General features: G+C 61.5%; 20 protein-coding genes across 20 annotated transcripts in view; 8 read left to right on the top strand and 12 right to left on the bottom strand.

Moving 5' to 3' along the window:
- The window catches only part of OT_ostta02g05320 (unnamed product), a gene marked incomplete at both ends in the record, with an annotated part of 2,755 nt that extends 2,046 nt beyond the window's left edge, over nucleotides 1-709 (top strand). The window contains one exon of the mRNA XM_022985199.1: nucleotides 194-709. Within this exon, the coding sequence (XP_022840876.1) occupies nucleotides 194-709 (516 nt within the window). The remainder of the gene's footprint in view (nucleotides 1-193) is intronic.
- A 331-nt stretch (nucleotides 710-1,040) lies between these two features.
- Nucleotides 1,041-1,838, bottom strand: OT_ostta02g05310 (unnamed product; the record flags this gene model as incomplete). Its single annotated transcript, XM_022985198.1, has 1 exon — nucleotides 1,041-1,838. One exon carries the CDS (start codon nucleotides 1,836-1,838, stop codon nucleotides 1,041-1,043), a length of 798 nt encoding a protein of 265 aa, XP_022840875.1.
- A 226-nt stretch (nucleotides 1,839-2,064) lies between these two features.
- On the bottom strand, nucleotides 2,065-2,928 carry OT_ostta02g05300 (unnamed product; the record flags this gene model as incomplete). The annotated part of the gene is made up of 1 exon (XM_003075305.2): nucleotides 2,065-2,928. One exon carries the CDS (start codon nucleotides 2,926-2,928, stop codon nucleotides 2,065-2,067), a length of 864 nt encoding a protein of 287 aa, XP_003075353.2.
- A 473-nt stretch (nucleotides 2,929-3,401) lies between these two features.
- OT_ostta02g05290 (unnamed product) lies at nucleotides 3,402-4,394 on the top strand (the record flags this gene model as incomplete). The annotated part of the gene is made up of 1 exon (XM_003075304.2): nucleotides 3,402-4,394. One exon carries the CDS (start codon nucleotides 3,402-3,404, stop codon nucleotides 4,392-4,394), a length of 993 nt encoding a protein of 330 aa, XP_003075352.2.
- Nucleotides 4,395-4,466: 72 nt separating this feature from the next.
- Nucleotides 4,467-5,507, bottom strand: OT_ostta02g05280 (Pseudouridine synthase, RsuA/RluB/C/D/E/F; the record flags this gene model as incomplete). Its single annotated transcript, XM_003075303.2, has 1 exon — nucleotides 4,467-5,507. The coding sequence occupies one exon, from the start codon at nucleotides 5,505-5,507 to the stop codon at nucleotides 4,467-4,469; it is 1,041 nt and encodes a 346-aa protein (XP_003075351.2).
- A 152-nt stretch (nucleotides 5,508-5,659) lies between these two features.
- OT_ostta02g05270 (Protein of unknown function DUF1517) lies at nucleotides 5,660-6,913 on the top strand (the record flags this gene model as incomplete). Its single annotated transcript, XM_022985197.1, has 1 exon — nucleotides 5,660-6,913. The coding sequence occupies one exon, from the start codon at nucleotides 5,660-5,662 to the stop codon at nucleotides 6,911-6,913; it is 1,254 nt and encodes a 417-aa protein (XP_022840874.1).
- Nucleotides 6,914-7,060: 147 nt separating this feature from the next.
- OT_ostta02g05260 (unnamed product) lies at nucleotides 7,061-8,215 on the top strand (the record flags this gene model as incomplete). Its single annotated transcript, XM_003075301.2, has 1 exon — nucleotides 7,061-8,215. The coding sequence occupies one exon, from the start codon at nucleotides 7,061-7,063 to the stop codon at nucleotides 8,213-8,215; it is 1,155 nt and encodes a 384-aa protein (XP_003075349.2).
- A 169-nt stretch (nucleotides 8,216-8,384) lies between these two features.
- OT_ostta02g05250 (Histone-fold) lies at nucleotides 8,385-9,097 on the bottom strand (the record flags this gene model as incomplete). Its single annotated transcript, XM_022985195.1, has 2 exons — nucleotides 8,385-8,936; nucleotides 9,050-9,097. The coding sequence occupies 2 exons, from the start codon at nucleotides 9,095-9,097 to the stop codon at nucleotides 8,385-8,387; spliced, it is 600 nt and encodes a 199-aa protein (XP_022840873.1).
- A 76-nt stretch (nucleotides 9,098-9,173) lies between these two features.
- OT_ostta02g05240 (Structure-specific recognition protein) lies at nucleotides 9,174-10,529 on the bottom strand (the record flags this gene model as incomplete). The annotated part of the gene is made up of 1 exon (XM_003075299.2): nucleotides 9,174-10,529. One exon carries the CDS (start codon nucleotides 10,527-10,529, stop codon nucleotides 9,174-9,176), a length of 1,356 nt encoding a protein of 451 aa, XP_003075347.2.
- Nucleotides 10,530-10,654: 125 nt separating this feature from the next.
- Nucleotides 10,655-11,152, bottom strand: OT_ostta02g05230 (RmlC-like jelly roll fold; the record flags this gene model as incomplete). The annotated part of the gene is made up of 1 exon (XM_003075298.1): nucleotides 10,655-11,152. One exon carries the CDS (start codon nucleotides 11,150-11,152, stop codon nucleotides 10,655-10,657), a length of 498 nt encoding a protein of 165 aa, XP_003075346.1.
- Nucleotides 11,153-11,358: 206 nt separating this feature from the next.
- On the bottom strand, nucleotides 11,359-11,694 carry OT_ostta02g05225 (RmlC-like jelly roll fold; the record flags this gene model as incomplete). Its single annotated transcript, XM_003075297.1, has 1 exon — nucleotides 11,359-11,694. The coding sequence occupies one exon, from the start codon at nucleotides 11,692-11,694 to the stop codon at nucleotides 11,359-11,361; it is 336 nt and encodes a 111-aa protein (XP_003075345.1).
- A 308-nt stretch (nucleotides 11,695-12,002) lies between these two features.
- OT_ostta02g05220 (unnamed product) lies at nucleotides 12,003-12,674 on the top strand (the record flags this gene model as incomplete). The annotated part of the gene is made up of 1 exon (XM_003075296.2): nucleotides 12,003-12,674. The coding sequence occupies one exon, from the start codon at nucleotides 12,003-12,005 to the stop codon at nucleotides 12,672-12,674; it is 672 nt and encodes a 223-aa protein (XP_003075344.2).
- Nucleotides 12,675-12,780: 106 nt separating this feature from the next.
- Nucleotides 12,781-14,184, bottom strand: OT_ostta02g05210 (ENTH/VHS; the record flags this gene model as incomplete). Its single annotated transcript, XM_003075295.2, has 1 exon — nucleotides 12,781-14,184. One exon carries the CDS (start codon nucleotides 14,182-14,184, stop codon nucleotides 12,781-12,783), a length of 1,404 nt encoding a protein of 467 aa, XP_003075343.2.
- Nucleotides 14,185-15,459: 1,275 nt separating this feature from the next.
- OT_ostta02g05200 (Peptide deformylase) lies at nucleotides 15,460-16,314 on the bottom strand (the record flags this gene model as incomplete). Its single annotated transcript, XM_022985194.1, has 1 exon — nucleotides 15,460-16,314. The coding sequence occupies one exon, from the start codon at nucleotides 16,312-16,314 to the stop codon at nucleotides 15,460-15,462; it is 855 nt and encodes a 284-aa protein (XP_022840872.1).
- A 770-nt stretch (nucleotides 16,315-17,084) lies between these two features.
- OT_ostta02g05190 (SANT/Myb domain) lies at nucleotides 17,085-19,238 on the top strand (the record flags this gene model as incomplete). Its single annotated transcript, XM_003075292.2, has 1 exon — nucleotides 17,085-19,238. One exon carries the CDS (start codon nucleotides 17,085-17,087, stop codon nucleotides 19,236-19,238), a length of 2,154 nt encoding a protein of 717 aa, XP_003075340.2.
- A 153-nt stretch (nucleotides 19,239-19,391) lies between these two features.
- On the top strand, nucleotides 19,392-20,813 carry OT_ostta02g05180 (unnamed product; the record flags this gene model as incomplete). Its single annotated transcript, XM_003075291.2, has 1 exon — nucleotides 19,392-20,813. One exon carries the CDS (start codon nucleotides 19,392-19,394, stop codon nucleotides 20,811-20,813), a length of 1,422 nt encoding a protein of 473 aa, XP_003075339.2.
- Nucleotides 20,814-20,852: 39 nt separating this feature from the next.
- On the bottom strand, nucleotides 20,853-21,607 carry OT_ostta02g05170 (Protein of unknown function DUF3464; the record flags this gene model as incomplete). Its single annotated transcript, XM_003075290.1, has 2 exons — nucleotides 20,853-21,223; nucleotides 21,298-21,607. The coding sequence occupies 2 exons, from the start codon at nucleotides 21,605-21,607 to the stop codon at nucleotides 20,853-20,855; spliced, it is 681 nt and encodes a 226-aa protein (XP_003075338.1).
- A 132-nt stretch (nucleotides 21,608-21,739) lies between these two features.
- OT_ostta02g05160 (Fumarylacetoacetase, C-terminal) lies at nucleotides 21,740-22,708 on the bottom strand (the record flags this gene model as incomplete). Its single annotated transcript, XM_003075289.1, has 1 exon — nucleotides 21,740-22,708. One exon carries the CDS (start codon nucleotides 22,706-22,708, stop codon nucleotides 21,740-21,742), a length of 969 nt encoding a protein of 322 aa, XP_003075337.1.
- Nucleotides 22,709-22,793: 85 nt separating this feature from the next.
- Nucleotides 22,794-24,266, bottom strand: OT_ostta02g05150 (unnamed product; the record flags this gene model as incomplete). The annotated part of the gene is made up of 1 exon (XM_003075288.1): nucleotides 22,794-24,266. One exon carries the CDS (start codon nucleotides 24,264-24,266, stop codon nucleotides 22,794-22,796), a length of 1,473 nt encoding a protein of 490 aa, XP_003075336.1.
- A 633-nt stretch (nucleotides 24,267-24,899) lies between these two features.
- Nucleotides 24,900-26,168, top strand: OT_ostta02g05140 (Nucleotide sugar epimerase; the record flags this gene model as incomplete). Its single annotated transcript, XM_003075287.2, has 1 exon — nucleotides 24,900-26,168. The coding sequence occupies one exon, from the start codon at nucleotides 24,900-24,902 to the stop codon at nucleotides 26,166-26,168; it is 1,269 nt and encodes a 422-aa protein (XP_003075335.2).
- Between the last annotated feature and the right edge of the window lie 100 nt (nucleotides 26,169-26,268).

Raw genomic sequence — 26,268 nt, 5'->3', positions numbered from 1 at the left:
CGCTGCTGAGGAGGCTGAACGTCAGAGGATCGCTGCCGAGGAAGCAGAGCGTCAGAGGATCGCTGCTGAGGAGGCTGAACGTCAGCGCATCGCCGCCGAGGAAGCAGAGCGTCAGAGGATCGCTGCTGAGGAGGCTGAACGTCAGAGGATCGCTGCTGAGGAGGCTGAACGTCAGCGCATCGCCGCCGAAGAGGTAGAGCGTCAGCGCGTCGCCGCCGAAGAGGTAGAGCGTCAGAGGATTGCCGCCGAAGAGGTAGAGCGTCAGAGGATCGCTGCTGAGGAGGCTGAACGTCAGCGTCTTGAAGTCGAAGAAGCAGAGCGTCAGCGCGTTGCTGCTGAAGAAGCTAAAGCCGAACGTCAGCGCGCTCTAGCGGCTGCAGAGGCTGAACGCAAGCGATTGGTAGCTGAAGAAGAGACGCGGCGAAAAGAAGCCGAGATCGACGCGGTCAAGGCGAAACAGGCGCAAGCTGAGAAACGAGCGCAGAAGCTCTTGAAAGCGGCGAAGAAAGCCTACAGGCTCGCAGAAGACGCAAACACTCGAGCGAAATCTCTTCAGGACTTGGCGTCCAGCGCCACGGGTCCGGAACGGGAAGAACTCATCGCGCGAGCGAACGCGGCGGTGAACGCGGCCAACGAGGCTCAAGTTACGTGGGACAACGCCTACGCGCTTGCGAAGGACGCGATGAAAGCGCTCGAGGACGTGAAATAAATCTAACTCGTTCGCCCATCTCTTTGACACCCGTCGTTCGCTCGTCTGTCGCGCTCGCTCGCGCCCTCGCATTCCTCACCTCTCGACGAAGCTCGTGACTCTTCTCTCTCCACATCGTCGCGGGCGAGGAACTCGGCTTCGTCGTCGAGTGCACGTATCCGACTCCCAGAAACTTTGCTAACGCTGTGCCACGCCATCGGCTCGCGAAAGAGTCGAAGCGCGGTCGATCGTCGAACGACATGAAGGAGTGAGGCGTTGACTTACGCGCGGCGGAACGAATCAACGCATATTATTACAATGTGATGGGATGTCTCAGCGCGCGCGCGCGTCGTCATACATTTCCAAACTTATCGCATCCTTTATACTCATTGTAGCGATAGGCGGTCAGGAACAAGACCCCGATACATCCGTCTAATACGAATAGCTCGCGCCACGTGTACGTCCGCGCAGCCGTCTGGTTCGGAAACGTCCCGGCGCGATGCTTGCTAAAGCACCACCACCCGTAGCTCGCCGAACCCAGGAACTCCCCTCGAAAGAATGCAAATCCGTTGACGCTGTAGTACTTGATCGTTATGAGGTATCCGACGAAAAAGGCGACCTGCGCCAACGCCTGGCCGCTCGACGTCACCGCCGTCCCGCCTCTGAACCGTCTCGAGACGTATTTCGAATCCACCGCGAGCTCGAAAAGCATCGCCAGCGCGGTCGCGTTCGACCACAATACGACAAACTCCTGATGCGGATGCCACATGCACCGCGGAAACACCGACAATCCCACCAACGCGAGCGCCGGGACGGCGCCCGCGAGCGCCCGCGCCGCCTTGAGCGCTCGAACGCTCTCCGCCCTGGCGCCCATCATCGCCCCCCACAGCGCGCTGTGCGCGCACGCCGTGATACCGATAAAGTACAAAGTCGCGAGCGCGTTCGGCACCACCTCGAGGTGTCCGCACAGCGACACGTTTTCCGCCGTGTACAACGTCATCGCGAGAAGCGCGAACGCGTGCCAGACCAACTCGCACAGAGCCTCACCTTGCGCCCATATCCCCAACGGGTCGTGCGCCTTATCCGTGACCACGCCGAACTGCGCCCGGACGACGCGCTCGGCGAGCGTGCGCGAGCTCCGGGCGCTCATCCGTCCCGCGCCGCGCGCGTCGAGCGATCGCGACCGTCCGTCGTCGGCGACGCGGTCTCTACGCGCGCTCCGACGCGATCTCTACGCGCGCTCGACGCGCGGCGCCGCTCGGCTCGGCCGCGGCGGATTGAAGCGCGCGCGAGTCGCGGCGCGAGGAAAGAAGCCGCGACGCGGCGGTTTGAAGTGCATACAAGTCGCGGTTCAAGGAAAGACGCCGCGAGGCGGTTCAAAACTGCCCGAAGGCGTCGCAGTGCGAGTATTGATTGTACCGATACGCGGCGAGGCACAGGAGGCCGATAAAACCGTCCTCGAGGAAGAGCTCTCTCCACGTGTACGTCCGCGCGGCCGTCTGGTTCGGAAACGTCCCGGCGCGATGCTTGCTCACGACCCACCACCCGTAGCTCGCGCATCCCACGACCTCGCCGCGATAGAAATCGTTCCCACCGATGGTGTAGTACTTGCCCATGATGAAGTACCCGAGCAAATATGTGATCTGCGCCAACGCCTGGTCGCTCGACACCGCCGTCGCGCCCCCTCTGAACCGTCTCGAGACGTATCTCGAATCCACCGCGAGCTCGAAAAGCATCGCCACCGCGGTCGCGTGCGCCCAAATCTCCACGAATCCCTGATGCGGGGTGAACATGCACCGCGGAAACACCGACAATCCCACCAACGCGAGCGCCGGGACGGCGCCCGCGAGCGCCCGCGCCGCCTTGAGCGCTCGAACGCTCTCCGCCCTGGCGCCCATCATCGCCCCCCACAGCGCGCTGCGCGCGGTTCCCGCCGCGCTCGTGTAGTACAACATCGCCACGCCGTTCGGCACCACCTCGGCGTAGCCGCACAACGACGGCGACACGCGCCCGTACCCGAACCACCCGACGAGCGCGAACGCGTGCGCGAGCGCCATCAACGTCGCCTCACCCTGCGCCCGCGCCCCTCGCGCGTCGTCCACCTTATCCATCACCACACCAAACTGCGTGCGAACGACCCGTTCGGCGAGCGTGTCGCAGCGCGCTTTCGTCGTCGTCGTCGTCGTCGTCGTCGCGCGCGCCCGGTCGACGTCCGCGTCCGCGTCGACCTCGCGCGTCATCGCCCGCGCGCGCTATCGCTCGTCCGCGCCGTTCACGTCGTCGTCGCGAACGCGCGCATCGAGAAATCGATCGACCGTCGCGCCCGAGCGCCGTCGACGCGCGCGTGCGCGAGAACACGACGACGCCGAGTGTCTCACCGTTTAAATACGACGACGCTGTGTCTCATCCTTTAAAGAACACGACGACCCTTTGTCTCACGCATCCTGTAAAGAACACGACGACCCTTTGTCTCACGCATCCTGTAAAGAATCGACGATCCTTTGTGTCTCACACCATATAAAGAATACGACGACCCTTTGTCTCGCGCACCATTTAAAGAACACGACGACCCTTTGTCTCACCCCTTGAGGAACACGACGCACCCTGGGCGATCGCCGACGCGCCGACGGTCCGCCCGCGTCGCCCCCGCCTCGACCGCGGCGTCGACGGGCGCGGTCTCGACACGCGGGCGACGCGCGGGCGGACGGACGCGATGCCGTTTGGATTTCTCCGAAACATCATCCCGGGCGCGAAGCGTCGGGACGTTCGGGACGGCGACGACGGCGACGCGCGCGGGACGGCGGCGGCGGGGACGACGACGATGGGGACGGCGGCGGGGACGACGACGATGGCGACGACGACGACGACGACGACGGCGACGACGACGGCGACGGCGGCGACGGCGGCGGCGACGACGTACGCACCGCCGAAATCGACGCCGGCGACGATGGCGAGCCCGACGGCGACGCGGACGCCCCCGAGCGCGCTCCCGGATTTGCCCTCGCTCGCGCACGCGGGGTCGTGGGCGGATTTCGACGAGACGGCGATGGAGGAGGACGAAGAGGAGCGACGATTGGAGGAAGAGCGGTTGTTGAAAGCGCGTGAGGCGCGAGAGGCGGCTGAGACGAAGGCGAGGGAGGAGGAGGAGGCGAGACAGAGGGCAAAGGTGGAGGCGCAGGTGCAGAGCGCGTTGGCGATCGCGGGCGTGGACGACATGCTCGCCGAGTTACCGAGCGATGACGAGGAGGCGGAGGAAGCGAAGGAGCCGGTTAAGGAAGAATCCAAGTCACAAGCGGCGAAGGAGGGCGAAAAAGTGCTCTCGAAGAAGGAAAAAGCTCGATTGGAGGAGGAGGAGTTTGAAAACGCCCTCAAGGAGCTCGGTTTGGCGGATGCGGTTGCCGGCGACGCGAGCGATCCCGCCAAGGCGGAGGCGAGGCGTAAGAAGAAGAAGAAGGCGAAGGAGGCGGGTGTGAACAAGGAAGAATCCGCCGCGCCCGAGCCCGCCGCGCCGGTCGCAGAAGAATCGTCAGAGCCGGTTGAACTCGTCGATCCCGCCGAGGCGCGCGCGCGACTCGCGAAGCAAGCGGCGGCGAAGAAGAAGAAAAAGCTCACCGGTTCCGCCGCCGTCGCGGCGGCGGCGCGTGAAAAGGCAGCGAAGAAGAAGGGTTCGTCGAAAGATAAGTCCAAGTTCAACGAGCTCGGCTGAGCATACGCGTTGACCGATTGACTACAGCTCATTCTAATACAAAAACAATATTGAACTTTTGATGAAGCACTCTCATCGTCCGGCGTCTCGAAGCGACGCCACCTCGTCCTCGCTCAGAATTCTCCACGCTCCTTCGGGTAAATCACCGATATCGATCTCGCCGATCTGCACGCGGTGTAGATCCACCACGCGCAGGCCAAACTTTTCGCATACGCGACGAATCTGTCTGTTCTTGCCCTCGCGAAGATTGAACTCGAGCGTTCGCGAGCCGCGACCGAGACGCTTGACGTTCATCGGTAACAGTTCCACCCCATCCAGCATCACTGTTCCATTAAGCGACTGCATGTGCGATTCTCTCACGTCCGCGTCCGTGGTTACGACGTAGCGCTTCACCACGCCGTTCCCACCGATGACGCTCCTCGCCAACGCGCCGTCTTCGGTTAAAATCAGCAAACCTCGCGAGTCCTTGTCCAATCTCCCACACACGTTAAACCTCGACGGATCGCTCGTCGCCCGTCGCAAATCATCCATCGCCACCCACTTCATCGATCGCATCCACGCGTTCGATGGTTCCACGATCGAACACGCCGCGACTTCGTCCGCGCTCGGAAGGTTACTCACCAAACCCGGAGGCTTGTTCACCGCGAGCGTCAGCTTCGAGCTCAACCACGCGCTCCCGTCCGAGGTGATCTCCACTCGGTCCGAATTTACATCGCACTTATGGCCCTGTTCGGTGATCACCGTCCCGTTCACCCGCACCCGTCCATCGGCGATCAACTGCTCCGCCTCGCGTCTCGAGCACGCGCCGCGGCGGGCGAGAATCTTCGACACGCGCTCCAAACCCTCTGGAAACGCGTTCGACGCGCTCGTGAACCCACTCGAGCGCTGTGGAGACACCCTCGAGCGTTCCGAACGCCCTCGTCCGTCCGAACCGCGGTCTCGTCCGTCCGATCGCCCGTCGTCACGCTCGACGCGTCGGGATTCGCCGCCGCCTCGAGCGTTCGACCGACTATAATCCGCTCTCACCGCGACATTCGGTCGATGCGCGCGCCGCCGCGCGCATCGAGCGAGCGCGACGAACGCGTTGAACGATCGCACCGACGCGCGGGACATGGAGATCGTCGAGCGCGGCGGTGTGCGGGATGGCGCCACGCGTCCACCTCTCGAAACGGTTCGACATCGGGACTTTGCGACGTCGAGGGCGCGCCGTCGTCCGCGCGACGCGGGTGCGCGGGCGGATCGCGCGTGAACGAAACGCGCGCGCGATGATCACGGTCTGCACGACGTTGAACGGACGCGCGGCGTCTAACGGTGTGGTGTCTCGCGATTGCTTCGATCGGCGTCGATGCGTCTTCGTACGCGCGCGCGAGCGAACGAAGGAGCGCTCGGGGATGGCACGCGCGACGACGCGTGTAGTGGTCGCGCGCGCGTCGCGTCGAGAGCGCGAGGGTGGTTTCGATGCGCACACGAAGCGAGCGTTGAGTTTCGCGAGCGGGACGACGGTTCGAGCTGAAGATAACCGCGCTGTGGAATCTTCCAAGATTGAGAACGAGGCGTCGCCGGTGAAACGATGGGTGAGATTATTTAGGACATGGGCGCTCGCTTTGGCGTTCGCGATCGGGACGACGATGGTAGTGCCTGGCGGTGCGCTCGCGGCGCGAAGCGGCGGACGCATGGGTGGCGGATCGTTCCGCGCAGCGAGCTCGTTCCGGTCTATCGGAAGCGGGCCTACGAGCATGTCATCGTTTCGGTCAGTGAATGCACCGAGCGCGACCACGGGGGCGATGCCGATGCGCACGTCGGGATTCTTCATCGGTCCCGGGTTGGGGATGGGGTACGGGATGGGATACGGCATGGGCGGCGGATTCTTCAACATAATCATGCTCATGATGTTCGCCTCGTTCATCTCTACCGCGTTGCAGCAGATGAACGGGGGTGGGGATGGTCTGGTCTCGGGTGGGGATTCGATCACCGTGGTGAAGATTCAGGTCGGTTTGCTCGGCACCGCGCGGTCGCTCCAGCGAGACTTGGAGCGCATCGCCGACCGTGCAGATACGTCGGCGCCTGATGGCTTACATTACGTCTTACAAGAAACCGTCTTGGCGCTCTTAAGAAACCCAGAGTACGCCATCTACGGATTTGCAAAGTCCAAGGTCTGTCGCGGTCCCGAGCAGGCGGAAGAGCTCTTCAACGACCTCGCTCTCGATGAGCGCGGTAAATTCGAGCAGGAGACTTTGGTCAACGTCAATAACCGAAAGAAGGCCACGACCGCGGGTTCCGTCCCCGGCGCGGACACGAACGATTACATTCTCGTCACCATCATCGCTGCGTGTGACGGCGGAGTGAAAATGCCCGAAATCACCGACGCTTTGGACATGAAAACGGCGCTCAAGCGTCTCGGCGCCGTCCGCGTCGACGCCCTCCAAGCCGTCGAGGTCTTATGGACCCCGCAAGAGGACGGCGACGTCTTGACCCAAACCGAGCTCCTTCGCGATTACCCAATCCTAGTCAATCTTTAATGCGATGTAACCGACGCGCACGCCTCATCGAAAACGTTTTCTCGCGCGCAAAGTACGACGCCCAGGGGGACCGCACCACGGCTCCGCAAAGAGCCGTTTGGTCTTCCCAACGAATCACGTCGACGCCACTCCTCGACGTTCGACGTCATGCCGACGCCCTTCTCTCCGCGACGACGCGAGAATGAAATTTTCTTCAACCACGAGCGCGCTCTTCGCCGCGCCGTCGCGACGCAACGAACGGTGACGCAAGCGATGCAGCGCGCCGAGGTGAATGCGTGGACGCATCAGTCGCGAGACGATCCTCATCGCGCGAGCGACGACAGCGCGGACGCGATCGAGCTCCGGGCGCTCCATCGCGTGAACGATAATTTATCCAACGTCGTGAACGCGCTGCGACAGCTCACGACGGCGCTCAGGTCGAACGATGAGCTCGATCGAAGACGCGCGGAATCGTTGAGTGAACACTTGGAGCGCGCGCGAAGAGACGGCGTGCGAGCGTGCGCGAGGGCGTTGGAGAGCGCGACGTCGGAGCGAAACGCGGTGCGGGAGTGCATGGAGTTTTTGGAGGTACCGGGGGATCGAGAGATGATTCAACGCGAGGAAGAGGCGAGGGAGCGTTCAATGTCAGAGGAGTACGACGCGGCGACGAGGACGTCGTCGCCGGCGTCCTTCTTACACGCCGAGCCGAAGTTTGTCGATGATGAGGACGTGGATGCGATGAGTGAGGAGGAGGCGACGAAGATGTTTGCGCAGTACAACGCGTTTTCAGCGCCGATGACGCCACAGAATCTGGCGCGCAGGGGAGGCGTGAGCGACGTGTACGTGAGCGAAGTGAAATCGAGCCGTGGGGTGACGCTTCGTGATTCTCCGGGCGGGATGAGCGAAGACAGCGCGTACGGCTCGCCAAACGCCGACACTAAGGGTGACAAGACGCCGATGAATTCGCGAGGGAAGCGTGCGTCGTCGGGTAATGGAGGGATCTGGGCGGGTGTCGCCTTGGGGGCGCTCGCAGTTGGTGCCGCGATGCGGTTCGCGGCAACGCCGCAGGCCGCCGCGCTCCAAGCCGTCGCCACCATGGTCGCAACGCACGCGAAGAGAGGGGTTGTCGGTGCGGCGACAGTGGCGAAGTCGGCGTCGAGCCACGCGCACGCGCGCGTGACAGAGATGCGAGCGCAGTCAAAGCGACAGGCAGCGAAATCCGGCGGCCTGGAGGCGCCGTACCAATCCGTGAAGCGTTCCTTCGCCGAGACGCCCGCGGTGAAGCGGCGGTGGAAACCGGCGATCTCTCAGGCTCAGGGATGACCGTCACGTTATGAATTCGTCGCGACGACGCCGGTGAACCAACTGCATCTCGCGATGACGCGTAAAACGAACGCGCGATCAAGCTCGGGGACACAGACTTCAGTATTTATGCCCTATATCCAATATACATTCGACGCCAAATCGCAGCTAGTGGTGCAAATCTCTTCCGCTACTTTCTGCTGAAGACGGAGTCGTTTCTCTTCCTTCTCATCAAACCGCCTCGCGCGTCGATGACCTGCGCCGCCTCTCTCAAATGTTCCGGTCGAATCTCCTCGTACTCGTTCAACCCCTTCGCGCGCATAATCTCCCGAGCCGTCTCTACCATCTCCCCCACGAACATCTTCGACACCCCCGCCAGGATGATCAATCCATTTGGGTTCAAATTCACCCCCGTCGCGGCTCGGAACAGTTTCCGCAACATGGGCTTGCTCAGGTTACTTCTCCGGTAACTCTCGTACCGCTCCATCTGCGACGGTGTGAACGTCTTTAATAACTCCAACATGCGCTGTCGATCGGCGTCTCGTCGAGCTTCCGTCGCACTGTCCGTCTCGGCGTCTCGGCGTCGAAGATCCAAATCTTCCCCGTCTTGCATCTCATCTCGATCTTCCTCCTCTTCTTCGTCGGGTCCCGCCTTTTTGTCGTCATCTCTCGTCGCTTTGTCCCTCGGCGCGTCTAATGACTCGGTCGCGGTCTTCGCGCCCGCGCGTTTCGCGCGTTTCGGCTGCGTTTTTGGGAATTTTGAAGCACGTCAGTCGTTGTTGAAAACGTGATTTTTCTCGCGTCGTTTCGCCCGTTTACGACGTAATCGGTGGTTGAATCGGCGTGTGAACGTACATCGTTGGTGTTCGCCTGAGCTTCGGTGGCCTTACGCTTGGTCGGCATCTCGATGAACTCAAAGTGGAGTCACAAAGTGAAGTTCAAGCCGAGCGAAGTGAGTTCAAGTCCAATGAAATTACAATCATCCGCGAACGACCTGGAACGCGTTATCGTCCGATTCGGAATCGCTCTCAGAATAGTCGCGCGCCTCGGCTTCGCTCGCGCGCGGACGCTTGCGGTCCGATCGCGGGGCGACGTTGTCGGAATCGGAGTCTTTGTCTTCTTCGCCGCGCGCCTCGTCGGAGTCGTCGTGCGAGTATTCCATGTCGTTCCCTTCGTTGTCATCGTCGTCGTCTTCGTCGGTATCATCGTCAGATTCACGTTCGCGACCGGTGAAATCCTCGTCGTCTTCGTCGTCGCTGTCGTCATCTTCGTCTTCGGCAGCGTCCAAGAGATCCGCAGCGCTCGGATCGTCGTCGGCGCTCGTGCATCGCTTCGCAAGGTACCGACTGACGTGCTCGAGCTCTTCTCGCGAGATATTCGTGAACTCGATCGCGGTTCCATTCTCGGGAGTCATCGATAAGTCGAACGAGCTCGATCCCGCGCCGTCGGCGCGAAGCACTCTCAAATCCTCTAAATCGTCAAAGTGCACGTACATCGCGGGACTGGGACCGAAAGCCACGCCCTCGTCTAGGAAGAACAGGTGTCCAGAGTTGAAACCCTTCGTTGCTTGCACGTGCCCCATCCCCTTAGTACCCGCGAACGTTTTCGATGGATTTGTTGTCCCGCACGCGTCGTCGCCGTACGCCGCGCGCATGAAATCAAAAAACGTCCGCGACGCGCTTCGCTCGTCACCCTCAGCCCCGACTCCCACCAAACCACCCTCGATCACGATCCTATCTTTAGCTCGAAAAGTCGCGCATAGCGTCGTGAGCTTACTCTTCCCATTCTCCACCCCGGGCGCCGTCAAGGCGACCTGCGTCATGCTCGTCCCGTTCGCGTCGCCCGTGTCCAACGCCAAAACCCTTCGAACCATCCCACGTTCGACCAAAATTTGAACGCCCTTCGCGTTCTCGAGCACTAAATCCCCGTTTGGCATCGCGTACGCGTCGTACTTCCCCCTCGGCGCGCTCCAGGAGATCCCGCGCGCGACGCCTCGCGCTTCGCGTACGTCCCGCCGCGTCCCGGTCATTGATTTCCCATTCACCCGCGTCTCCTGCTCGCTCGCTCGAGCCCTGAACGCGCTCGCCGCCTCGGCGTTGGTTTCAAACGCGTCCGCGATGGGTAACAAGAGTTTGGCCAACGTTCGCGATTGCCGCACCAACAGCTCGCGCAGGTTGGATTTCAAACTTTGTTCCTCGCCCGCAACCGCGGCGCGCGGCTCGACGATCTCGTCCGGGAACGCTCGCAAGTGATCGACGAGCTTTTGCCATGATTTGAGCGTGGACGTGTTCACGCGCGCGGCGAGGACATCCAAGGCGTCGAGATCGATGGACATGCGTCGCTTACTGAGGCGCGTCGCGCTCGACCGGGCGCGTCTTCATCCATTATGTTAATACAAACCGTCTACTATTTCATCGTCTTCAGCGTGCGATGTGCGTACCGACGCCTCGCGTAGTGTACTTAGTGCAATTCAATGCGACCACCGCTCAAGAAGTCGTCCACGAACGCGCTCCTCTTCGCCTTGCTCGCGTTCACCGCGCGCGGGTTCACGAAGCGCGTGATCAAGTGATGTCGCTGATAATGATGCGCCTCCAACGCGATCAACTCCTCCCGAGCGCGCCACAACGCGATATCCAACGCATTGGCTCGATCTTCTGGCCTCGTCTTCGTCTCCAACTCCTCAATCTTCGCTCGCATCACGTCTTTCACCGCTCGTCGGAGCTTTGTCGCCGTCGTGACCTCATTCATCGAGTAATTATCCATCACCCACGGAATCTCTCGACAGACGTCCCGGTAGAGCGCGCGTCCGCGTCGCAGCGCTTCGTCGTAGTCCCTCGAGGGGGTGTCCACCGGACGCGGGGAGCTCCAGAGTGCGCTCGCGGGGGTTTTCTCCGTCGAGAGCGATCGTCTCGCGCGATCGATCGCGCGCGTCACGGCGCGTTGCGACGCGCTTCGCATGGTGCGACGCCGATTAAAGCGCACCGCGAGCGTTTCGCTCGGACTCGTCCACGCGCGGGGACGACGCGCGTCGGCGTGTGCGTCGGGGGCGTTGAATCTTTCGCGACAAACCCCTGGTTTCATATTCAACTAATAATAAATCAGTGTGATCGACGTCGCGCGACGCGGCGGCGCGGACGCGCGACGGCGCGCGCGGACTCGAGCGCTCACGCGTACGAGCACACGTAGTGATACGCATCCTTCACTCTAATCTCGAACGAACTGTTCTCTTCGATCGCGAACGACTCGCCCTCGACCCTGGTGATCCACTCTCGCGCGCGACCCTCCTCGTCGGCGCGTAACCTGTACTCGCACGAACCGCCGACGCACGTCATCACCTCCGCCTTACTCGTGCTGAAACCTAACTCGGTATTCGGTCCCAAGATCACCCCCGCCGATTTCTCCTCCCCGTTCGCCGTCGTGAACGCGTGCGAGACGCACTTCCCGTCGAAGTACACGTTCGCCCGTGTTCGCAGCGTCACTCGCTCGAAGACGCTCGACATGTGATGCGACGATATTTTCGCGACGAATCGATCGTTTATTCGATCGAACGACGCGGTGGACCTCGCTCGACGCGCGCGCGGGGACGTTGGACGCGAGACACTCGCGCGCGCGCGCGCGCGCGCGTCGTTACCGACGACGCGGTGCGCTCGGACGTCGTTCCAACGTCATGTGACTATATGCATTGAAACGCACCGTACTACGGTATGTCGATACATAAACTCTTCACCACGGGATTTCGGACATTTGGACACGCGACGCGTCGTCGAGCGTGCGCGTCGCGTTCGTTCGCCACGCGCGCGCGCTTCCGATGTCGAGTCGCATCGCTCTCGAGCGCGCGCTCCGACGGTCGCTCGCGCGCGAGCGCTCCTACGTCGCTCGATGCGCCTCGACGCGATCGAACGACGCCAAGTTTGTTGAGCGCACACAACGCGCGGAGAAAAAGTCATCTCTGACCTCATCGTCGACCGCACGCGCGCCCTACGTCGCCGCGCTCGGTGATACCGTGCGCAAGGTGAAACTCTTATCGTTAGCTTCGCTCGGGGCGTGCGTGGTCGGGACACCGGCGCTGATTGAGTTGACGTCACCGAGTTTGGTGTTCGAGGCCAAGGCGGCGGCGTGCGGTACGGTGATGTCGTTTGGGATGTTCACGACGGTGCTATTACAGTGGTTCGTCAGCCCGTACGTGAAGACGATGCGTATTGAGAAGGGTGGTGAAATCGGGGCGGAGACGAGAGTGCGGGCGACGAAGTTTGGTTGGAATGCGAGGACGTACGAGACGACGTTCGCCGCGAGCGCAATGCGCGAGTCCGAGTCTTCCAGGCCGCTCGTTTCGTGGGAGGCGGACGGTCGACTGTTTTACGTCGAGATGGGTGGAGTCCCAAAGTATATGTACGACGAACTCGATCTCGTGCGGTTCGACGACCAGGCGAAGGCGGAGGCGGCGGCGGAAAAGATGAAGGAGGAGGAGCTGGATGATTAAAACAGCATTTTTAGACTAGGCAGTATTCTTTCGCGGCGCGTCATCGCGGCGCGTCGTCGCATCATTGCTATACCTGTAGTACACATTTCATTCGCTCGCTAATCCACTAATGCCTCGCGCGTTTCGCCGGGCTCGTTTCCGCGGGTTCGCCCTCGGCCTTGATCTTCGTCTTCGCTCCGCGCGTGCTTCTCCGCGTCGTTCCATCCTCAGTTTTCACAACCGCTACCGCCGCCGTCTTGCTTGCCTTCGATTTCGTCGCGGCGTTGCGTTTCTTTGGTACCGCGCGCGCGAGAACGATCGAACCCTTCTTGGCGCCACCAACGGCGCGATCGAGAAGGATTGCTCCGCGGTAGTGCCACTCCTGTTCGGCTTCGTTCCAAAACTTTTCAAATTCCTCACCTGAGAGCGCGCATGTCGGTTGCGACTCGTCCACGGGCACGCTCAGGTCGTCCAAGCCATCGTCCACGGTGGCTTCGGCCGCGCTGTCCTTGTCGTCGCCGCCAAAAAAGTTCATCACGTCCTCGGCGAGCGTCTTCAGTCCCTTGAGCCAGGCGCTTATATCGACGAACCACTTTCGGCTCACCGTGCCGTCGCGACGACGCTTTCGGCGAGCGTGGAGCCAATCCATGTGGGCATCGAGTTCAGCTTGCGTGCGAAAACGTCGGCCGTTTTGGAGGCACTGAAAGGGGAGTTGATGGTACAGAGCGCTGATAACGCTCTCTCTTCTCACGCTAAGTTCGGCTAAATCCTTCTGTGGGTTGAAATCCGTCGTCAACGCCGGAGGTTCTCCCGGCGTTGACACGACAGCGGTCGTCTGAGGGACGACGGCCACCGCGCTCGACGCCTGCTTCGCCTCCAACGACGCGATGAGTGCGGAGAGATCGCCGCCACTGCCGCCGTTGAACACGCCGGCGAGGGGGTTTGCGGCGGCGATGACGGGCGGCGGCGGTACGGCGACGTGTTGACCGTAACCCGCGTACGGCTGTTGCGGTGCTCCATACCCGACCCACTGCTGTACTGGAGGTGCCCACTGTTGAAGCTGCGCGGACGGTGGCGCCTGCCACTGCGGCGCGGCGACGACCTGCAGTGGCGGCGCCGCTGCGCTTGGCGCTGACACCCCCGAGATGTGTGGTTCTATGTCATCTAAAGCGCTCGACGGAAACACCGGCTTCCACGTCCCAAACAAGCGTTGCATGCTCTTTTTCTGCGCAGCGTCGACTTTGGCGTACGCGGGAAGGAACAAATCGCTCAAACCTCTCGAAAAGCATCGCACGAATGGTTCTCTAAGATTCTTCACCACGCTGTCTAGTAAATAGAATCCGCACAGCTTGCTCTTCGCCGGGGACTTTTTGATGTGCGCTCTGATGAGCTCGGCGACCGCCTCCGCTCTTTTTTCATCCTTACCCGCGATCTCCCCGGCTAATATCGTGAGCGCGTTAATGATCGGCTTGCTGTTCACCACGAGCTCGCTCAGCGCCGAGGCGTACTCCTCAAATTCCTCTCCGGACATGTCGATCGAGCTCGCTCTGAGACCACTAAAATAACGAATCAACGAATCAAATCAAATCAACAAATCGCGCGTGCGTTCGCGTCCACGATCGAAACCCGCGTCGTTTGCGCGCTCGGAGGTCGCCGCCGACGAGACGAATCGCAATGAAATGTATTCCCACGTCTTCCAAGACCCGTCTACGACTTAAACGAAAGCGCTACTCGAACGATCGAACCCTTTCCACTCGCGTGATTCGTCGAATGAGCTCTAAAAACGCGATGCCGAGCGTGCAACGTTGAGATTCCCACTCGATCTCAACGCGTGTGCAATCGTCTCCGTCCACCCCTCGCACGCGTCGGCGCGACGCGTCCTTCCCGCGACGTTCGAATCGATCGACGACGGTACTTCTCACGCACGCGCGCACGCGCGGTCGAGGCGCGACGCGTCGATACGTCGACGAGTGACGCGCGACGCGCGAGTGCCGCCCGATGTGCGGCGCATTCCTATATCCTCTTCCTCCCTCCCGAGAACATATATTTATATTTTATGTCGAATGCGTAAACCTCGTGTAACATTTCCGGAGTCCTTCATGTGACGAATCGTGACCCGCGGAGGCTGGACATTTTTAAATGAGTCCCAACGATAGTGATGGGTCATGATCGGCGAAAAACTCTTTTTGTTTTTCGAGCCATGAGTGACGAGCCAACGCGAGGAGTTTTTGCGAATCACGACTCGAAGCGAACTCGGTGACAGGGGCTCAAATGTCCAGCCTCCGTGAGTCACGATTGGAAGAATGGAGGGACTTTAGAAGTGTTACATTGAAAGTACCGCCCTTATGATAACGTGGCCAGTGTGTTAAAGTGTCCACGTAACTCACATCGTCGACGCGCGCGCGAACGCGCGCGCGAACGAGCGACGCGAACGTCGACGTCGAAGGAAATGTTTATCGTCGACACTATTTCGACGTATGCGTGCGCCGGCGGCGAGCGCCCGCGACACCCACGTCGTCCAGATTCGATGTTGGGATGAATCGACACATTGCGACGAATTTACGATGTTTTCGCAACCAACTCAACTCGCCACAACGCGACGCAACTCACGGGATGCGAACGGGAAGTACACGCTGCGCGTGTCACCTTCGCTAATTTTTGCGCGCGCGTTCGTCGGGCGTCGTTCGTAATAAAAATGGCCACGTTATCATAAGGGACGGTAGTTGGTCTATTTTTTGAGTCCGCTTCGCGTGCAATTAAATCAACCAACCTCTACGCCACACGACCGGTCCTCATCGATCGGTGATCATCGACCCTTTCGGTTCTTCCTCGAATTCTTCACGCGTTGCTCCACGCTCTCGGCGTCGCTCATCGTTCGCTCGATCCGAATGACGCTCTCGCCGAGGACGACGCCCGCGCCGAACTCGGCGTGGTCTCCCGGGAGCGGTTCGCTCAACATGTCCACTCGCCTGAACGTTCGGGATTCCATGCGGTCGGTGTACAGGACGCCGTCCAAGTGATCGAGTTCGTGTTGTAATATCCGCGCCTGCCACCCGGTGGCGATGAAATCGACCGGTTTCCCGTCGCCGCCTAAACCGCGACATCGCACGCTCAGGTGTCTGCGCACGCACGCGCGATATCCCGCGACACTGAGACATCCCTCGAAAAATATCGCGCTCGCGTCGCCAACGCGCTCGAGCGTGGGGTTAATGATCACCGTACACGCGAACGGCGCGCGCTTCTGCGATGCGAGCTCCTCCGCGCTCGAGTCCGACATGCCCTCCTCGGTATCCTCCAATACTATGACGCGTTTGCGTATTCCCAACTGCGGCGCCGCCAACCCAACCCCTCGCGCGCGCATCACGCGAACCATCTCACCGATTAATTCCTGAATCTCCGCCGAATCAATCTCCCTCGGATCGATCTCTTTCGCTCGATCCCTCAGCGCCGGCGCGCCCGCCTGGACGACGTCTCTCTGCCCGCGCGCGACGTCGATGAGCTTCGTGAACGCGTTCGATGCGTGTTCTCTCCACGTCCCGTCCGCGTCCGACGTCCCGTACGCTCGACGCCGCATCGTCGCCCATCGTCGCCCGCGCACCGCGCGCGACGGACGAGCGCCGACGCCATCGCAGCGCGCGCCGAGCGCCGAGCGATGCGCCATGATTCCAAAAAGTGCTCGACGGAGCGCCGCGCGCGTCGTGCGTCGCGCGCGCGAGGACCACCGTCCACGGCCGCGGTCGCGCGTCCGTCGACGCGCCGGTCGCGCGCGCGGTGGCGCGTCGACGACGTCTCGGCGCGCGCGACGTGCGTGTCGCCTAAACCCTATACCCTATACCCTACCCTATACCCTAGAAATACACAGAAAACCCGCCGCGCGACGCCCGCGTCGACGCCCGCGCGACGCGCGAGTTCGCGCCCGCACGCGTCCACGGCGCCCGCGCGCGGCGCGCGGGGGCATCGGGAGACGCCGCGCGCGCGCGAGAGACGGTGCGCATCGCGACGATCGGTCGTCGTCGCTAATTCCGAGCGCGCGATCGATCGACCGCGGCGCGCGCGATGAACGACCGCTCGCCCGCGTCGTGGAACCGCGCGCCCGCGCGACCGCCGGGGATGGATCGCGCGCGTGAGATCGCGCGCGGTGACGGTGACGGGCGCGCGGCGGCGCGGACGACGACGTCGCCGTGGGGACGAGGGGCGGAGGCGCGACGCGCGAGCGACCCGGCGCGCGGCCCGGCGCGGGACTCGCGCCGTCGAGCGCGGTGGAGAGACACCAGAGACCGAGCATGTTTGATCACGCGAGTGGGTCGAGGGACGGACGCGTTCGAGGATGGGTGAAGATGCGGCGGCGCCTCGACGGAGCCGGTGATCGCGACGTTTGGACGGACGAACTCGGCGCCGAGACCCGGATACGACGTGCCGCCGCCGCCGGGGATGGAGGCGGGGGAGAGGCCGCGACCGAGTCTGCTCGCGGGCGTGCGCGAGCGGCAGAGCTTGTTGTCGCAGCAGAGGCCGCCGGCGGTGCGAGTGGAGACGCAGACGAGCGGCGTGCTCGGCGGTGGCGAGCGGTTCGGGTCGTCGGGTGTCGGCGAACGCGAGAGTGGGGAGTTGGCAAGCGCAAGCGGGGCTGCGGGGTCGGGGATCGCGCCAACGCCGACGCCGACGAGCGACGCGACGCCGAAGAAGCGCAAGCTCGGGGGATGGGGACAGGCGCTCGCGCGTGCAAAGACGCCGACGCCGGCGAGCGGAACAGACGCACCGAGCGCGATGAAAGACGAGATGATGAACGAGAGGGAGATTCGCGACGCCGCAGTGGCTCGAACGGGATCGGTGGGCGATATGCGAGCGAAGACGGCGACGCCGACGCTCACATCGGGGGCGGCCACGCCTACGGTGACGCCGGCAAGTGGAGGCTGGGGAGCCGCCGCGGCGCGCGCTACATCGACGCCGGTGACGCCAAAGGTAATGCCATCCAACACGCCGGATCATGAGACCGTTGCCAAGGCTCGAGCGACGGAGCAGCGACTGAAAGTCACAAAGGAGGCGCTACTGAGTCAAATGGAGCGCGTCGACGCCGAGGTCGCGGAGTTGGAGAAAGAGCTCGAGGTTCTGAAAAAGTCGGGCGAAGATGAAAAACGTGGCGCATCGATGGATTCCAAGGATGAGCTCTCGAGGCACAAACGAGAGACGGAGGCGTTGCGTCAGCGATTGGCCAACGCCGAGCGCGCGGCGCAGCGCGCGCAGGATCTCGCCGTGAGCAAGATGCGCGAGGCGTCCGTTCTACTGCGCGAGTCCGCTTCTAAGCGGGCGCGTGGTGGCGCCGTCGCTGAGGTGAAGCGTGCGAACCAGGAGGCGTCGGCGTTTGCGGCAAAGGCGATTCAACAGATGATTCATCGCAGGGAAGCTCGCGTAGAGCAAATTGAGCGCGATCTAGAGCACAACAAAAAGCTCGCTGCGGCTTCGATCGATCGAATCAAGACAGAATACCGGTTGCCACTCATGGATAACGTCCAACGCGTCGATTTCGACGCCGTCGTCGCTCAGTGCGTCAAGGCGTCACAGACGCCGAAGGCGCTCGAAGTCGCAAGTCGAGTACGCGAAATTTTGCAAAAGAGAAGGCGCGCAGTGTCCGAAAAACATTACACGAACACGCTCGCTTATCTCAAGCAGCGGGAAATATGGCGGGTGCGCCTGGTGCAGGAGGCGAACGCGAGGCTTGCGAAGGAGTACGTCGACGGTTCCGCCAAGAAGAGATTCACGCCAGGCTCTAGGCAGAGCGGTAGGAATCGCTCCACGAACGATCTCAGCACTGGCGTCGCGCGATCGGAGTACGAAGAGATGCAAATGATCAAGGCGCTCCAGCGAACGGAGGAACTGCGTCGCATGACGACGATCCCTGATATGATCTTAGACCCCGAGGAGTTACGCGTCTCTGTCTTCGACAGCCGAAACAACCTCGTAGAGGATCCTGTGGCGGAGCGCGATCGCATCAATCGCATCAGACCGTGGACCAAGGCGGAGAAGAAGATTTTCCACGAAAAATTCGCCGCGTACGGTAAGAATTTCCGTCGCATCTCCGAGCACTTGGAGGGTCGTGACACGGGCGACTGTGTCATGTACTACTACAAATTCCAAAAGACGGATGACGGTTTCCGCGGTCGTCGACGCGCGGCGATGAAGAAACGTCGGGCATACGCCGATGCGCAGCGTATGCGCGAGATCGACCCGGCGAAGATTGAGGCTCAGCGCGAGGAGCGCTCGGCGCCCACGGCGGAGGCGCGTCTCGAGCGCGCCGCGCTCGCTGCAGCTGCCAAGGCTGCAAAAGCCAAGGCGCGCGCTGAAAAGGCCAAGGCCAAGGCGGCAAAGGAGGCGGAGGAGGCAAAGGCGAACGCCGGGAAACCCCCGAGCAAGGGCCCGGAGTGGACCGACATGGAGAAGACAAAGTTTGTCTCCGGTTTGCTCCAATACGGCAAGGACTTCGTCGCCATCAGCTCCACCATTCGCACGCGCTCGCTCGACGCCGTCCAGCAGTTCTACGAGGATAACCGCGAGCTCATGGACCTCGATTCCCTCATCGGTACCTCTTAGCGTCGCGAAACCTAGCCTATTTGGCGCTGTAAAGACACCCTCAACGTCTCGCCTCGAAAGCCGCGACGTCTGGCCAACACCCTAAAATATAACACTAAAGTCACCTCAACCACACTTTTCCTCTCGCCGGGTCGTCCACGAAACACCCACGCGATGCTCGATCGCGCGCGCGACGTCGAGGCGCAAATCCCGTCGTCGTCCTCCCCTCTCCTGCCCGTCGACGACGAACACGCGGCGCACGCGGCGTCGCAAAGACGCGACCGGCGACCGAGATGGATCCTGGGCGGTGGTCTGATCGGCGCGTTGGCGCTCGTCGCGGTCGCATCGCGCGACGATCGCGCGCGTGAGAGCGCTTTAGGGATCGGTGGAGCGATCGGGCTCGTCGTCGGCGCGAGAGAGCCGCCGCGGGCGACGAAGTTGGTCCCGAGGGCGCTGGACGGGTTGAACGTCACGGAGAAGGCGCGCGCGCGGGCGAACGCCGAGTTGTATCGATTCGACGGCGATGCGTCGCTCGATGCGGTGCCGTATTACGATCTCACGGCGTATCCTTCGGCGGCGTTGAAGAGGGCGATCGATTCGCTGAGGACGAGCGATGAGGCGACGTACGAGGCGTTTGGAAACGTGCACGAGGAATACGGGCGGTTGGTGGCAGATAGGATCGGGGCCAGGAAAGACGTCGGGGCGTCTTTGAGTGCGGTCACGGCGTGGGTGAACGCCAAGCGACAGGGTTTGGGGCAGCTCATCGTCGCAACACCGAAGGGGTACGTGAACTCACACGCCGGACCTCCGACGGAGTTTGACTCGTTTGTGTTGAGCTTCATGTTGCGTGGACCGAAGAAGTGGGACGTCGTCTTCCTCGACCGCGGCGAGCGTGGCGTGAGTGAGGATAACCTGAAGCGACCAGAGGCTCTGTTTACGAACAAGGCGTGGGAACAACCATATTTGCTGTACAACAACACAGCGAGCATCGTCGGCGAACGCTTGGAGACAAACCTTTACATGGTGTCTAAGATGTTCCTCGACCGCCTCCCGTCACACATGAGAGAGATGCCCATGGTGAACGTCGATAATTGGCTCAACGATTTGTGCGCGCACGGCAAATTGACGTGCTACTCGTACACAGCGAAGAACTGGTACGATGGCTTGTCGTCGAAGCATAAGGCAAACGCCGTTGAGCCAAACACCAGGGCGCCGATTTTCGATCCAAACACGGCGCGTGCGTTCGAGGAGGAGGAGAGAAATGAGACCGCAAGCGCTGCGATATCGCAAGAGAGAACTGATGCGGACGAAGAGGACGCAGCGATGGATAAAACCGTAAATTTGCCAGAGGTTGCTGCCGACATTGATGAGTCTGTATCGTGGAACAAAGTAGCGGCGAAGGATGAACCGGACGCGAAGCAACCGGTCGAGGAGTCGAGCACAGATCCCACCGATATCGAGGTGCGCGCAATGCTCGCGCGGGAGGCGCCGATCACGTCTTGGATGGGCGCGAGGCTCGGCACACGCGCGCGACCAGATGTTATCGCGAAGAGCACGCGCGCGTACACTGGCGACGAAATCGATCGCTTCTTTTAGGACTTGTCAATCAATCGAAACGACTATGTATTACATCCATCACGTATCGACGTCGGATTCGTCGTCCCACTCGAGCGGTTTCTCACCCTTAGCCTTGTTCATGATGGTCGAGATTACCACCGGAACGTTTTCCTTGAACTCGCTCCCACCCCAAAACGTTCCCTCTCGCCTCGGATCCCAGCTCGCTGATAACACGCCGTACGAGATCCCGATGAACGCCGCGCCGAATGTCGCGGTGCTAGCGGTGAAGAACACCCATGGAGGCACGTCTACGTGTCGAACCGCTTTGAAATAGTAAAACAGCGGTCCGGTGGTGAAGCCCAGCATCAGAGGCGTTCCGCAAAATATCCCGACGCGCTTGAGCATGCGATCCGTCACGATCTGCGGTATTCCCTGCGCGCTTCGTTGCGCTGATTACGCGAACACACATCACCCGTCAGTCTCTACGCATTAAAACCGTGATTCATCGCGATTAAAAACGTACCGTACTTTGCGTCGAACGCGTCCCGCTTCGCCGCCTCTCGCGCTCTGTCCGCGTCCCTCTGCGCCTTCACCTTGGCCAGCTTCTTCTTATCGTACGACGCCGACCGCGTTGAGAACGCGTTACTCTCGAGTCGCTCGATCGTGGACGCGGTGTCGTCCGCGTCGTCGCCCTCGATTGTCGTTCTCGTTCGATTGTATTGCCCACTTCGAGCCCTGGAGTTTTTACCCTTGGCGCGTACCACCACTCGATTTCTCTTCGTCGCGCTCGATCGAGCGATCGATGACGACGATGGCATCGCGTGTGTCGTCATCGAGCCGAGTGTCGTGACCGTCAGTGATCGAAGCGCGCGCGTCGGGAGGTGGGGCTTCGAGGCTGAGCGGATAAGCGCTCCATGGAGAGACGATATCCAACGAGGAAATGGTGATTGTTTTGACACGTTCGTTTAAATGTTCTCGACCACGGTGTTTTTTAGTGTACCCACACCCTCGATCGTGACCTCGCACGCGTCGCCCGGTTGGAGAAATCGAGGTGGGTCGAATCCAGCGCCGACGCCGCTCGGCGTTCCGGTTAACACGCAGTCGCCAACACGCAAGGTTTGATGTCTCGAAATGCACGCGATGAGAGCGCCGACGCTCCATATAAGCTGGTCAACCGTACTCCGTTGACGAATCTCACTGTTCACAGCGGTCGTGATGGACGCCGCGCCGAGCGCGGGCGCGCGTCCGTCGTCGCAACACACCCACGGCCCGAGTGGACAGTGCGTGTCGCCGCTCTTCCCGAGAAACCACTGTTGATGCGTCTTCTGTAGCTCTCGCGCCGTGACGTCGTTTGCGATGCTCCATCCAATCACATAATTCTTCACGACGTCTTCATCACTCATCCCTGGATCGATGTCTCTACACTCTCGTCCAATGACGGCGACGAGCTCGCCTTCGTAGTCGACGTCCTTCCGCCCGCGTGTCGCGATCGACCCCAAGTGCGCGTTCAGGCTCGTGCTCGCCTTGGAAAATATGATCGGCGCCTCGGGAACATCCATTCGCGATATTCCCGGCATCGTGGAGTCAACCTCGCCGACGTGTTCTAAATAGTTTTTCCCGACGCACGCAATCGTGACGTCCCGGTCCACCGCGCATAGGAGCTCGCACTCTTCCAGCGGCGTCGATAACGACGCGTCGACGCGTAACGATCTATGATCGTTGACGTACATCGTTAATGCCTCGCGCATGGTGGATGGGACGATCGCAGTCGACGCATCGTGCGCGCAGAACCGCGGCGCGTGCACGAGCGGTGATGATGATTTCTCTTCGCTCGGCGCGAGCAAGACGCCCACGCGTGGATTCGGGTCGTTACGCGTGCGAAAACGCACGAATCTGTGCGCCGGACACGGTGTTGGAGCTTCGGGGATGGACATCTCTCGTTGATCGCGACGAGAAGTGCGGTCTGCTGCTGCGTCGTGCGTTCGTTCGCGTTTGTATGTTACTTTCATTGCTCTTCTTCTAACGTCTCCGTTTCGATGCTCTGGTCGATCGGGCTTGATCCGCGTCTTCGGTCGCGCGTTTATTATCCTTCGCTGCGGCCTCATTCTGCTGCATGGCGACGATGGCGTCGAGTTCGCTCGCGCTTCGAGCGAGATACTGCATGACGAACTCGTCGCCCGAGGACGGGTTGGCGTTGAACTCGCTCACGAGTCGAGCGAGGTCGCTCGAGTATTGTCGAGACATTTGTCTCGATTTCGTCGCATTCACGCCTTGGAAGTTGGGCTTGGGGATGGTATCGAACAGGCGCTGGATGTCCAGCGGCACCGCGCTCGGTGAGGACAGATTGCTTCCCGGAACGAGGAGCGCCACGGGCGTCCTCGGGCGAGGCGGCGGAGGCGCCATGGAGCCTTCAACCGTGGCGCTCGTTGTACGCATCTTCGCCCGAACGATTCCCTCTAAGAAGGGCGCGGGCTGTTCGGGCATGGACGTCATCGGAGGTACCTTGAGCGGGGTCCCTCGAACGAAACCCGCTTGTGATTTTCGCGGTTTCCCCTCGTACACCGAAGCGACGTCACGCGCCGTGAGACCGAGCTTAGCCAAGACGTCCTCGTCCAGGACCCATTCCGCAGCCTGTCTCTCCTCCTTCTTCGTGAATAGATACTTCACGTCATCATTCGCTAGATTTATCTTCCCCTCGGTGGCAACGTAGAGGATGACGCGGAAAAATGGCTCGATTTCCGCGTTCTTGTACCAGTATCCGCCCTCGGCGAACGTCTCCCCGTACGTCTCGAGCAAAAATCTATCAAAAGCCTTTCGATACCCAACGCCCTCGCGTGAGATGAAACTCTGCTGTCCGGCGGCGCGAATGATCGCCGTGGTGAATCGTGCGATCGCGCGCCGACGATCGGCGCGCTTGGGGATGTACGACCACCCGTGATGGTCGCCCGCGTCGCCCGCCCCGTGCTGCGCGTTGACGCGCCCGAACGAAGCCGCCTTGAATCCCGCCGCGTTCGGCTTCTCCGCGTGCACGACGCGCTTCGACGAGCTCGCCTTCTCACTCCGCACCGTCGTCATCGTCTCCACGTTTGCCTTTTTCGCCCCACTACCGCCCCCCGCGTGTCTCGCGCTCTTCCGCGTCGCCGTCGGTTCGCTCGCGCCGAGAAAGCTCGCCAACCCGCTCGCGCTATCCCCTCTCGCGAACGTCGTGACCTCGCTCAACGGGAACGGATCCGGGGGCATGCGATCCGACCCAAGGGAAGATCCAAACCTCTCTCGCCGTCTACTTCCGATCCGAACGTCACTGAACGGCGATCCGGGCTCGCTCTCGTCGCCGCTCGATTTCACCGTCGCCGCGCGCGTGAGCGCGCCGACGCGCCCGTCGTCCACGTCCTCCTCCGCCTCACCCAACGCCTCGAGCGAGTTCCCGCGTAATAACGATCCTAAGAATTCCGTCGTGCTCTGTCGTTTCAGCGTGGGCGTTCCCGGCGCCATGACGCGTGCGCGTTTCCAACACGTCGCGCGCCAATTTTCAATGCCACACGCGCGCTGAATGAATCGCACGCAATCTCTGTGTTTCTCTCCCTCTCGCGATCTCTCAACGCGTCGCGACGCGATCGGAAAATCCTCGCGCGCGCGCGCGCGCTCGAACGCGCGCGAGGACGTCGAGCGGCGAAGCGAAGGCGTCGCGCGGTGCGGTCGCGCGTCGCGCTCGTCGCGCGCGACTTTAAAGATTCTGTGCGTCACACGGGGTATCGCGTACGTGGTATACGTGAGGGTTTATGTTTTTTACGATGTATCGGTCGGTCGGTGGTCGTCGTGTATTTTTATATAGGTCTCGGTGATGTATTATACGAGAGAGGCGCCACGCACGCGCGCCGGCGCGCGGCGACACCTCGCGACGCCGCGCGCGCGCACGCGGCGACGCGACGGCGCGCGCGCGCGCGTTCGAGGCGCGCGCGTCGTCGTCCGCGTCCGAGGCGCGCGCGCGCGCGGGCGAGACCGACGTCGCGCGAGGAGAGTTCGTCGATCGATCGAACGATCGAGGGGTCGTCGCGCGCGCGTCGTTTGATGCGTCACCGCGTCCCGGTCGCGTCGTCGCGCAAGCGCTCACCGTCGCGAACGGACATGTCGTTCTCAAAGCGCGTCGCGCGAGAGTTGCGGGGGTCGAGAGGGTGCGCGATCGCGCTGGTGGCGATCGCGCTCGTGGCGCTCGTCGGGCTCGGCGGACGCGGGGACGGATTCGGCGAGACGGTGCGCAAGAGCGGGCCTCTGAGCGCGTTCAGCATCACGGCGAGAGTAGGGTCGAGTAAAGCTTTGCTGCGTTCGTGCGCGGGGAGCGGAAGCGGTGAGTTCGGGTCGGAGACGTACTTGGTGACTGGCGCCGCCGGGTTCGTCGGGTCGCATGTCGCGACGGCGCTGAAAAAGCGAGGGAGCGGAGTCGTGGGGTTGGACAACGTGAACGATTATTATCCTAGGGGGTTAAAGCGGACGCGAATGGCGAAATTGAGCGAGATCGGGGTGCACGTGGTGGAGGCGGATCTGAACGACGCGTCGACGGTGCGGAAGATTTTGGACACGTGTCGAGTCACGACGGTTGTGCATTTGGCGGCGCAGGCTGGGGTGCGGTACGCGGTGAAGAATCCAGGGGCGTACGTGCACTCAAATGTCGCTGGTTTTGTGACCTTGCTCGAGGAGATCACGCGCACGACGCCGATGCCCAAGGTGATCTTCGCCTCGAGCTCGAGCGTGTACGGATTGAACACAAAGGTGCCGTTTAGCGAGAAAGATGTCACCGATTCTCCGGCCTCGCTCTACGCCGCGACGAAGAAGGCGGACGAGCTCTTGGCGCACACGTACAATCACATTCACGGTCTCGCTCTGACAGCGCTTCGATTCTTCACCGTGTACGGGCCGTACGGGCGTCCGGACATGGCGTACTTTTCCTTCGCGAACAACATCATGAAGGACAAACCGGTTAAGATTTTCAAGGGTCCGGACGGTGGAGAGCTCGCACGAGATTTTACGTACATCGACGACGTGGTCAAAGGAACGATCGCGGCGTGCGATACGAGCGAGAAGAGCGGAAAGGGTTCGGACGGATCGAGGCCGCCGTTTCGCGTGTACAACCTCGGCAACACGCAACCGGTGACGGTGTCTGATTTCGTCAGCAAGCTCGAGCGGGCGCTCGGAAAGACGGCGAATCGTAACTACGTCCCGATGCCCAAGACGGGAGACGTCCCGTTCACGCACGCGGATATTAGCGCGGCGAAAAAGGATCTTGGATATAACCCGTCCATCAGCCTGGACGAGGGACTGGACAGCTTCGTGCGCTGGTACTCAAAGTATTACGCCGGAGGTGCGCACGCCGAGGACACAAACTACGTGCCGATGTGATGAGGGAGATAGAGTAGAGAACCGCTAGCGCAGAATTATTTCAATTCATTCAACTTCATCGACCACCGTCGCCGCGAACGTTGCGCCCGACGCGAGTGCG

Source organism: Ostreococcus tauri, assembly GCF_000214015.3.
Source record: "Ostreococcus tauri WGS project CAID00000000 data, contig chromosome 02, whole genome shotgun sequence".
Taxonomy (NCBI): Eukaryota; Viridiplantae; Chlorophyta; class Mamiellophyceae; order Mamiellales; family Bathycoccaceae; genus Ostreococcus; species Ostreococcus tauri.
The sequence above is the reverse complement of the archived record's forward strand: the minus strand, read 5'-3'. Positions and strand labels throughout refer to the sequence as shown.